This window comes from Rhopalosiphum maidis, chromosome 2 (assembly GCF_003676215.2).
Source record: "Rhopalosiphum maidis isolate BTI-1 chromosome 2, ASM367621v3, whole genome shotgun sequence".
NCBI lineage: Eukaryota > Metazoa > Arthropoda > Insecta > Hemiptera > Aphididae > Rhopalosiphum > Rhopalosiphum maidis.
The window spans coordinates 23750769-23763443 of record NC_040878.1 but is presented as its reverse complement, the minus strand read 5'-3'; the positions used below and the strand labels follow the sequence as shown (position 1 = coordinate 23763443).

General features: G+C 26.1%; 1 protein-coding gene across 1 annotated transcript; it reads left to right on the top strand.

Annotated features, from left to right (window-relative positions):
* The first annotated feature begins 5654 nt into the window (after positions 1–5654).
* On the top strand, positions 5655–7529 carry LOC113552220 (coiled-coil domain-containing protein 12). Its single transcript, XM_026954975.1, has 3 exons — positions 5655–6005; positions 6059–6197; positions 7236–7529. The coding sequence occupies exons 1-3, from the start codon at positions 5854–5856 to the stop codon at positions 7440–7442; spliced, it is 498 nt and encodes a 165-aa protein (XP_026810776.1). The 5' UTR covers positions 5655–5853; the 3' UTR covers positions 7443–7529.
* Positions 7530–12675: the final 5146 nt, after the last annotated feature.

The following is a 12675-nucleotide window of genomic DNA, read 5'->3' as shown; positions in this document are numbered from 1 at the left end:
ATAGCTATTGACTTGACTTTCGTTGGAAAGGTTAAATTATGACTTTGTAATACTGAATAATATTATTGTATGATTTGGCTGTACGTCAAAAGAAATATATAACTATATATTTAAAATAATATTTTTGAAATTACTGTAGGTATACCTATAAAGATATACAGTATATGCATTAGATACTTAAACATAACAAATAATCAATAATATATTAACCAAATATATAGAGCATTAGCATTTCCTTTTTATATGTGTATAATAGAGTATTAGAGCCATTTGCAATTATAACAAATAATCGAGTAAAATAAGAATATTATATATTATTCATAAATATTAAATATATATATGCACTTTATTATAACACTGCATGTTAGTTAGCCTTTAGTTGAGCTTTTAATATAAATCATAGATGTGATAAAAATTGAAATTAAGAAAAATTATTTTATTGGGAAATAATTCTGCGGATTAGATTACCGAAACAAATTTAAAAACAATTTGGTAGTCAAATATTTATCAATTTATCATGTTTACATCAATGAGAAATCGGGAAAAATAAATAAAGATAATTTTATTCTTTAAAATTTTAAAACTAATACATCGACTTAAAAGTTCATAATATATGAGGCTATTTTACTTAATTATACAATTATAACAAATTAGCAAACTAGACAATATTTTTTTGTGAGGAATAAATTAACAGTATTGTATATATCTATACATACAGCAAGTCTTGAGACAAATTTATAATATCTGTTCGTAAATGATGTTTTATTTCGTACTGTATTATACATTTATGCTTTTTTTTCTATGCCATCGCAGTTACTGTTTACAAAATAAATACCTACGATGCCATAATGTCTACTCCCTACTAAGCCACAAACTATAAAAAACTTTTCATGATCGCATATAAATTGTCAAGGTTAATTAATATATAAATTAGTAAATACTCTAAAAAAAAACTATTATTCTCTACTCAAAAACTAATAGTATATAATAAACAGTGTAAGTTTAGGTAATAAATAATAATATTAAATACCTAGGTATACATACAAAAGCTATCACTACAGCTAACGAGAGTATAGGTGCAAAGTTTCATGTACATAAATGTATACAAATTCATTAAATAATTCTATAAATTAATTCTAATTATTAATTACAATTTTTTTCTTGACTATTGGGATTTGCTATTGACTGTTACATATAGATATTTAAGTATATTAAAATTTCAATTTTTAGGTATAGGTATTGATTTTTAAAACATTATATAACGTGATCAAATTAAAATCTATTCTTATAAAGAAAGAATTATAAAAAGTAGATACGATATATATAAAGTATATATAAGAAGATTAAACTTAAAAAGCAAGATATATTAAATATATATTAAAATATTTTAATTTTATACTTCAGAACAACTATAATATAATTATAATGAGATCTATAAATACACATATTTTTATTTTACATCATATTACGGGCTTACCGTTTTTTACTTGAATTTTGCATTTGATTTTGATCAATCGTACTACATTGTATATCTATGTGTAAATATAGTATTTCGGTAAGATATGTAAGCAGTTAAATCTACCAAGAACAAGTTAATAATAATAATATCACCACAGTTCGATGATTATACCTATGTAGTACGTGTGTTGTTATTAACGTTTTATAAGTTGGTTCCTCATTATTTATTAGAATAGTTTCTATATTCATGGTACCTATACGAATATACCAACATCCGTCCACGAGTGAGTAGAAGATTTGGCGAGTACAAATGGCCTACCATATGTAATATAATAATTGCATAATATACAATTATTATTTATTACTAATTTTGGTTATTGTAATCATGTATGGCTATAAATTTAAAAAATAACTAATAATATCCGATTGAACGAACTTTTGTAAGCGTTTTATATACCTAGACAAATTAAATATGTAGTCCAAAACGTGAAGATCTGACGTTGATCTGTTACCAAATCCACACATAGGACCCTCATATCATGAACACTATATATTCCCTTTAAAAGTTAATATAAAATGTATCCTATAGATAATTTTATTTTCCTTAGCAGTTTCATAAAAAAAATTGTAATTTTACATAACCGATCCTTCTAAATAATATAATTATATATGTATAATAATTGTATATATCTTATTTTAACTTAATCGGAACGACATACATCTGCTCTACATAATTTTTACCATTCAATATCAACTAACCCATTAATACACTGCTTAGGAACATTGATTAAATTTATCTAGACATCCGCCATAAACCATTAAACGTTATAGACTAAGTATAGTATACATAATTATCTAGTTCTAGAGAGAAAGCTATTTACGCGACTGCTGCATCATTTGCACTATCATTATCATCACACGAACCATACAATACCATTGTGAATAAATAAATACATTTTTATCCATTCTTTTATAAAAAAAAAATGCATTATACCTACCTTACCTTCATATTTTTTATTTAAAAGTATCATTCTTATAACCATTCTAATTCCTAGTCATTTTAATGATGAATATACCTATAATGCACTTATACATTTTAATAGTAACACACAATGTACATACTATATACCATATTACCATATAAGTATATAAATATAACTTCTATATAATTATAATTGATTAATCTAATTGGAACAGTAAGTCAAAAAGCAAAGTGACCAAATATTATGTATAACAGTCGTGCATGTAATTAAAGAACGAAAGGTAATCAAAATTAATAATGATAATTTATAATATGTACCTACTCTTTTCTGGTGTTTCATAGAAAGAAATTTGTTTAAAAGCTACACAAAAATTTAAAAAGTGATAAATCAAAAATTCCCAATAAATTATAAAAAACAAATTGTATGAATTTCTTAATTAATAAATAAAACAATTTTATAACGATATAAAAATCCCTAGTTTTGTAAAAATGAAGATTCTTGTAAAGTCGAATTATGTTGAAAAAATATACAGAGTTCCTATATTATCAAATATTTAGCCATTTAGGTTTAATTGCTGATAAAAATATTGTATTGTATTCATTTTTGATATAATGTCAAACTATTCATATTTTATCGGATTATTAAAATATAAATAATAATAAATAGTATAATACCATGCCAGTGAATGTCATATACTAATTATGATTTATGGCCAGGTTCATTATTAATTATCAAATTATTGCAATATAAATATATGATAATAGATATATGCAGTGGTGTAATTTGGGAAACATATTAGTGGTTGCAAAAATTAATTAGGATGCTCAAAATCCGTGGGGGCTTTGCCCCCACACCTCCAACATTATAAAAACAAACAATGTCTTAATATACATAATATTATAAATAAAAAATATATTATAAATCTATATAATTATTCTTATACATATATAAATATATGTTAATATGTTATTAAAAACTATATATTTTAATTTTTTATAATTAATATACTACATATTAAACATACAAACATTAATTTTATTTAAATTTTAAATCACATAATCTTTTATAATTATAATCTAATAAATAATATCAATCGTTTATAATTTTTAAATTGTAAGCTGTAGCAGTCTCATTGTTGTTCTCTATTTTAATGTATTTATACATTTACTTTAATTTTTATTTAATTTATTATAGTGAATTGTAATTCAATTATATTATTTTCATTGTTGGAGTTTTGATAATATTTAATCTCAATTTTCTCATTCTTCAGGATTTTTTACTTAATAATTAATTAAGAGGACGTTGTACCCGTATGCGATGTCCGTCTTACACACTCACGACTATGGGCGGATAGGCCATTTTTGGCTTACCAAGAAATTTTGAAAAGGGGCCACGTTTATGAAAAAAAAGTCTAAAAAGGACCTCATTACCGAAATACGAAGTGGGGACACACCAGGAAATGCCCGGTTTCCCGGTAGGCCTATCCGTCGATGTTCACGGCTTAGCAAATGTTCGTTTACCAGTTTCAATATTGTACTGTTAGTTTTGATATAAGAGTGAACCGACCTATTTTAAAATATAAAGGTAAGATTATTATCCAGGACCTCACGTAATCTTTTATTGATATTATTATTGTTAAGTAAGTTATGATAATTTTAAAATGTCTTGGATAATAATCTTACCTTTACATTTTATAATAGATCAGTACACTCTTTTATCAAAACAACTAACAGTACAATATTGAAACTGGTGAACGAAAATTTGCCATGTCGTGAGTGTGTAAGATGGAGACAACACTATGATGGTTCTACGTCCTCTTAATTAAATAATTACTTACTTATTAGTTATTTTACTTATTTTTGACTATCTAGCAATAAACCATAAATATGAAAATTTCAGGGGTTGTAAAATAGTACTTATGCAACGCCTAGATTATATTTGGGGTCGCAACACTATTGTCAATAATTTATAACACTAGCTGTTAGAGTAATATGGTGGATAATAGATTGGGTTGTTAGGTATACTTAAACCGTAATACTATAGATTACTAGATTAGATATATAATATTAAATGTAACGTTACAAATATTTGTTCATGTACTTACATAATAAACCCATTCAATTTTTTTAAAAGCTTTTTACCAAAAAAGTGAATAAGAATTTTGAACCATAAAAATTAAAATCATTAGAATAAATTATTAATTTGGTTGATTAAATTCCGAAAAAAAATTAACTATCTAGTATCTTGACAGGGAAAAATAAGGAAGATAAAAATGAGACACACTCAAGAAGAAAATTATCTAAATAGATACAATATTTTTTACAAATAATATTATAATTAAGTATTAACAAATTTCAAAAGATACTAATTATTCTAGGATAATTTCTACTCAATATTTATGCATATGTAGCTTAGTAGCTACTAGCTTGCTAATTCATTATGGGTAGTGACCACATAGAAACTACTAATAATTGGTACCTATTTGACCAAGTTAATACCAAACGTTATTATAAACTATAACGTGGTTTGATGGTATGAACAATAATAAATAAAGGTAATTACTAATTAGAGTTCAAGTTGTAACCTACTAATACATAACTACCTATACTAGTTTATCAAGTTAATATTGTAAAATGCAATAATTATATGCCTTTACTTATACAAGAAAGTTAATTATAAATAGGCAATAGACTAAAAACTAGGTATATGGATAACAAATAGAGATCGTATAAATTATAGCAGGTATAGATAATACCTACTTATATATTATAATATTATGTGTTTATACAGAATTTCTGAAAAAATACGCTTACCAAGGTTACGAAATCATTTTTCTTAAAAGTATGTAGGTAATTACAATACTTAACCTACAATATTCATTTTAGGTATATCTAAAATCAAAAACAAATATTTTAAAATATTATGTATTAGGTATGTATTTACATTTTTTACATTTTTATGAATCTATTTTTACTGTTTTATGATATTTACATGGAAATTTTTTTAAATTTTAAGTCATATTACTTAATATATTAAATAGTAAATATATATAATTAAATACCGCCGTACGTGTACCTTTTTTATGACGGATAAATATATTATACTAAACTGCATATACGCTTAATATATAAAGTGGCCACACTGCGTTTACAAATATGATAACATTGATAACACTATTAAGTATCAAAACATTCAAAACATTGAAATTTCAAACAGTTCATTATTTATTAAAAAAGGTGAAATAATGAATGTTAAATACAAATCACATTTATTTACAAATTACCCAAATCTTTTACTATTGTAGTATTGTTCATATTTTCTGAATACCTGTAAACTCTATTTAAACAATTTAATATTTACTTTATTGCTCAACCAAATAAGTAAAATATTTTGCCTTAAGCTTATGTAAATCATGGAAAATTCAGAAAATCAATCTATCAAAGTTGGATCATTAGAAGAGGAAGCTCGAAAACGAAAGGAACGATTGGCAAATTTGAAAAAATCTTTAGAAAATAAAAATGAATCTAAAAAGAACGAAGACAGTGTGGAGAAATCATTACCAAAGTATGTGTAAAAATTAAATATACTTTATTATATTTAAAAGAAATTTGTTTTAGGCCAAGGTTTAAAAGTTATATTCCCGAAGATGAAGGGCTAAAGGCTGAACTTATACCTACCCCTCAACCTGGTGATATTATTGCTGAAGTCGAGGATCAATTAAAAGCTGGAGAAACTGTTTTTACTGTTCAGGAATTGGTAAATTAATGCGATTAAATACATTTTACTTTATAAAATAAATCTTATAACTATTAGATATAAATATTTGGATCATAATAATTATACAAAATATTTTTACTCATATTTAACAAAATCACACCAAATATAAACAAATTATGGTTGTCGATGATGTTACATCAATATTTGAACTCAAATAATTAATAAAAAAAACTTGAACTAAAAGTTATGAACTAGTACCATGTCTTATAAAGTCATAACACAATAAATAATAAACCCTAACAATTCCCCTGCACACTACTAGCAGATTGGGATTAATTCAATTTATATTTTTATGTATAGGTAATCATATTTATATTTGTATTTCGTACTGTATTTGTAGATGCTACCTAAATGTTTGTTATTTTTTAATAATAATCTATATTATACTAAACTTATTATATCAATCTTGTTTAATAATTTTCTTTTAATTCTGATGTTTAAAATTTTTTACTTTTTAATTTATAAAATAATCTGTCAATAAGAAATGTGTACTAAATTTTAGATTTTCTTTATTTATCATTTTGACATGTAGCTAAATAATGTTATTATTTATTAGTCTTATTATGATAATAATGGCATGAAAAAAAAAGTACAATAAAGATTTACTTACAATTTTGTAATTTGTAATATTTTACTGTGATAATAAAATTATTACAATAATAATATATAATACTCTATAATTAATACACAATATATTTTAAGAATATAATATTTTACTCGCTGTGAAAATGAATATATTTTATTTTTCAATTGGGATAACAATTTTTCATTTATATATTTGGACCAAATTTTTCTTGAGCTGTAAGCAACTATTTATTTCACTTACCCAGCTTTAATTATTTGTAATGTTTTTATCAAAATTTAATTCAACCTACTGAAACTATAAATAATAATTTGTTTATAAAATAAACTAACTTAAGAAATGGATGTTGATCTATCAATCATTTGCACAGAACTAATTTTTAGCTTATTCATATTTATTTAGATTTTTTTAATATACATATAATATGATTTTAGGATTTAAACACATTAGCACCAAGAAAGCCAGACTGGGATTTGAAAAGAGACATAGAAAAAAGAATGACAAAACTCGAAAGGAGGACACAAAGAGCAATTGCTGAACTAATACGTGATCGATTAAAAGGAGAACAAAATATAGATTTAGCAACAGCTGTAAATGAAGGTGCCAGAGCAAATGCTCAAATTGATAACGATGAAGAGTAGTATTATTATTATTTTTTAATTATTGTAAGTAATTAATAAAAATAATATAATTTACTTGTGTAAATATAATGAAACAATTTTCAAAATTGAACTTTGTTTATTGTTCTGTCTTGAAAAATAAAACTTTTTAATATGTATATAATTATATATTTTATGATATATGATATATGTAATATACTTGAATAGTCACTTAGAAAATATTTTTTTCACAGACAACAGTATTTATAAATGGTTATTAAAAATATAAATGGTCATATTTATTTTAGGTTCCGAGTGAAACAATTAGCCATGGCCCATGAATATATACATTTTACAGTTTTTTATTTTGTATGTATGAAATACTTTCTATCACAAAGAATACTCTGATCATCAATTTCTGGTATTAAATTAGATCTAGTTTTTATTTCAAAGGTAGATAATTATGCATAGAATTTTTGTATATTAATTTTTATTAATTGTTAAATTCATCTCTGTATATATAATATAATTGATTATATAAACCATAATATTTATATAATCAATGAAAATATATATTCTTTAGTCTGCCTAGATAATATGTGTCCCTTGGTTATTGAACGTAATTTTTAGTATATTAATCTACTTTTATGTATGATTAATGACTATTATAGTATGTTATGATTTATGACTGTTTAGTATTTTAATATGTATGAATTACTTGATAGCCTTTTGCTTTTAACGGGCTATAATGCCAGTCCCCAGATATAAAGATTTAATTTTTTTTTAATAAACAATAATTATTATAAAGTCTATTGAGTGCTTTTGCAGTTTTGCATAGTAGTAAGTGTATAATGTGAAATTTGTTTATTTGTTATTATTTTATTTATTGTATGAAAATAATGTACAAATGATTTAATGTGGTGAATGAAAAAATAAAAATAATCAAGGTGCCATGAAAACTGAGAAGCATGATCAAATTCTTAAGGATAGTTATTATGATTGCAGCAAAAATATTTTTTAACACTGTAACTGAGAAACCTACAATTACAAAACAAAAGATGTGCTATAAAAAATATATGATGTTGATTTCCTTATGAAAAACAGCAAACCATATAAAGCTCAAAAACTTATTTACTTAAATTAGTAGATGAACAATTGTTGCAGTAACCAGAAGATTTATAATAATATATTATACTGTGACATGGCTATACAAATATAAGACATATAAAAAGTAGTCAGATACAACTACAATTACTGTCAGGCGCGGATCTTGTAATTAAAAAAGGAAGGAGGCTAAATGAAAAAATTTACTTCAAACACATAAATGCATAGACATTTGAAATATTTTAAGTAGGTATCTAAGGCTTAAGGGAGGAGTTTCATCCATAATTTCCCCCCTTGTATTCACGCCTGATAACTGTTATAACAATAATTTTATTGCTATGAAATGAATCTAAACAACAAAGTTGCAAGTCATATTTAAAATTTAAAAATTTAAGCAAAAAATTAAAGAAATTAGGTGAACCTATATTCAATGCTTGTGAGTTATGACTGAAAATTATTGATGACCACTAGAAAACCAGAAACGTTTCTACATTACTTTAGACTGTATATCAAATTAAAATAAAGTGTTGGGTAATTTGTCAAGCTGCTTGCTAATTATTAGTAAAAAAAAATCGGAAAATCTTATTTTTGGAGAGGGCTGGACGGCTGGTGACACATTTCAAGTGCCTCCCCTCCCCCCCCCCCAAAAAAAAAAAAAAGTTTATTAATTATTTATCATTAAATAGTAACAAAGTATCATGCAAATTATGATAATAGTCTTAACAATTCACGCTAATTTTTAGTGTAAAATAAATCTTGAATTTTTATATGATCGGAGAGCATCAATTGAAGGGCGATAATCCAAAACGTGGTATTGCCAACAATTTGAAAATCGAAATAAACATCGATTCTTATGTAAAAGAATACAAAAAATTCAAATCTGGCGTAAAATTCAAAACGTGTTAATGCCTTTTGTAGTCTTGTATTAAGTTACAACGTGATATTGCCAAATTCAAACCAAAACACAGTATTGCCCGTATTTTTTTATAGGATTACCTACATTCTATATAAAAACAAAACGTTGTATTGCCATTCTATAATAATTAATAATGTACTCATTATTATTATTACTCAATTTTTATTTAACTTTTCAGCGTTTACATTTTTATTATTATTTCAACAGTTTTAAAGATTATGAGAATATGAAAATATTTTTGTTTTCATGATAATTCAAATTCATAAAAATAAAATACATTAAATAATTAAATTCATATTGTTAATACAGAATAAGATAACGTGTTAATTTGTTAACAGTCTGATATGTATTCATGTATATTGTATAAATAAAATGCAATAAATTGTGCAAGTTGTATAAAATAAATGTATTCAAGATTATTAAATAATTTTGTAAAATAATTTTTTTTTTTAAGTAAAGGTTAAAATCTAAATAGTTTTGTAGATAAAATATAACTGCAAGGGACTTTAAATCTTTTGAAATCTTTATAATATATAAATAATATCCGTTTGTAAAATCCGTTGTTCGTTGACGGTGGCCATTCCTGCTCGTTGGCTTGGTAAAATATAATAACAACGCGTACATTTACTTTATCAACATGGTTTTACAATTTTGAAAATTTACCATGATTTGAAGTTTTTTCACCTTCAACGTTAACTTATACTTTATGAAAGCCCAGCTTAAGTGTTTAAACACACAAAGACAAACTTAAGTTTTTCCGCCCCTTACATGTAAATACATATTACATCAAATCTATAATACAAAAATGTTAAATGCTGCCCTTGGCGTGGGTCTATGTCACCTACGCCTTGAGCCGGGCCTGACTTCTACCGTAGACGTTTTGAACATTTGTTTTTTTTTGCCCACCCACCATTTAAAAATGTAGATATAATCAACCTTAAAATACTATACAATTATTCAAGTTATAGAAATAAATCTGGTAATCTATCAATTATATATAATCTATACTATAGTATAGGTACCTACGCTACACAATATATTATAAAATAATAATGTCTGATTCATTTCGTGACACTTAATTTTTTACACCATCAATGTCGCGTATAGGTAAACTATATCACCAGTGGCGTATCCAGGGGGGCACAGGGGCCATTGCCCCCTCCCTCATTGGCCATATTTGCTAATATTTTGCTAATTTTTTTTTTTTTTTTTTTGGTATTATATTTGGTTAAATTTTAGACATTATGTGCCCCCCTCCTAAAAAAATTCTGGATACACTACTGGTATTTCACTACTAAAAATCATATCTATGTATTCTTTGTCATCGTTTTGTGTAATGTATAAATACATATTTGCAACGAGCAAAAGTTCTCTTGCAGACTGCATGATTATATAGTATATATTCAATTATTTCAATCATCGTACCTTTACGTCATGTTCAACTATTGCCGCGATATAATATTATGATTTATGATTATCTCATAAATGTTTGAAAGTTTCTTTTGGCTATTACGTCTGATCGTCTGAACAAAAATGTATAAATAGATCTATCTTGCAGTGGGTTGGTGTAAATTTGTTCATATATACTAAAGTCTGATCAGGCATTTATAATGGTCTACCAATAATATGTGTTTAGATCAAAAACGAGTAGATATATGATCGAAATAATATTTTAAGAATAATAAAAAAAATTTTCAGACGAATGTAGGTGCAGTAAAAATGATGAATATATTATAATATTCCGCTCAGTTCGGACGAAAGTTATTGACTATACGATATTATTAATAATCATGTCATAGATTTACGTATATTACCCAACTCTTAACGCGTAAAATTGTAACCTATATACTAGATAGTGTTATTTTAATTTATATATGTGAATATACTCCATTTATGGTTGTATGTGTATATTATTAAAATTCTTATTTTCAATTATTGGCTTAAAAATCGTAGATTTCTTTATTCATTCATTGTTATTTATAATAGTTATATTTTATTATAATTTACCTATATAATTAAAGCAAAGCATTTTATGTATGATTACGTTTTACGATATTTTTTTCAAAAAAATAACGGGAAACTTTTAATTTTGTATCCAATTTTATAATTACTTATATTTGTATTTAATATATTTTAACTTAACCTTGCAGAGGAAAAATTTCATGATATGTAGCATGATACTACTGCTATTACTTTTTATTTTTGTGTTTACTCTTCGGTTGTTATCTTTTTAAACAATTAAAAGAATAATGAATAACAATAAAAAAAATAATAATAATAATCATATTGTTGAACACCGATGAAAATTTGTTCAAATCATACAGCACAGCCACTATATAATCACCTTGATGTCTTGGTATAGTATATTCTCGTCGTTGGCTGAAAATTGTACACAAGCACGTTTAAATGTTTAATACGTGCTCTTTGACCTAGACGCAGGGTACGGTGAACGGGACGTATGTATAGTTCACGACGAAGACAGTGATTACGACAACGACGACGAATGCACGAATAAATAACTACGGACAGGATTCTGTCACCGGGATTCTAAGGCGTAAAAGAGGTGCAGGTAATCTGCGGACAGCCGCCGCACAGGTCCTGATACCACGTGTAACCATCACCCCGTCGCGGTAATGTCTGTATCCGGTCGCCGTTGATCTCAACACACCTGCACCGGACCCGGGAACCGCAGCTGAGTCGACACTGCTGACATTCTTTTTCCAAGCAACTCACCCCGTACCGTTTTCGCCATCAATACGTCGTCGATATCGCAGTAATCACTATATCGGGTTCGAGTCGTTGCCCGCGCGCGTACCAATATAGTCGCCGTAAGGCTATATTATAGTCTGTCACGTCGCGATAGCCACCGCGATTTAATGATATTGTATATGGTTTCTCTGTCAGCGATTAACAGATCTGTTCCGTATGCGAATTATTGAAGCACATCACGAGATTCGCTCGTGCGCGCAGTCAACACGAACAATGTTCTATATGTTCAATCCACCCCATCATCATATGTTTTGCGTAAAATATAAATAAACGATGTGAAATATATACCTGTACAATCATAGACACGCTACACGCACACAGCAGGGCTGGGCTGGATATTTCTTAGGAGCATACTGGGCACAGTACAATTTGTATGACGCGTGTGTTCCGGCCGGCGATAGTCGATGTGTTGAATGATTTAAGTGGTGAGCGGCGATACGTAATATAGGGAACGAAAACTAAATAAATAATAAAATAATAATAATA

Bases quoted from the DNA above. Each gene is read 5' to 3' on its own strand.
- LOC113552220 (XM_026954975.1), top strand. From the start codon at position 5,854: ATGGAAAATTCAGAAAATCAATCTATCAAAGTTGGATCATTAGAAGAG. The intron at 6,006-6,058 runs GTATGTGTAAAA...AATTTGTTTTAG, and splicing joins GTGGAGAAATCATTACCAAA to GCCAAGGTTTAAAAGTTATA. The intron at 6,198-7,235 runs GTAAATTAATGC...ATATGATTTTAG, and splicing joins TTTTTACTGTTCAGGAATTG to GATTTAAACACATTAGCACC.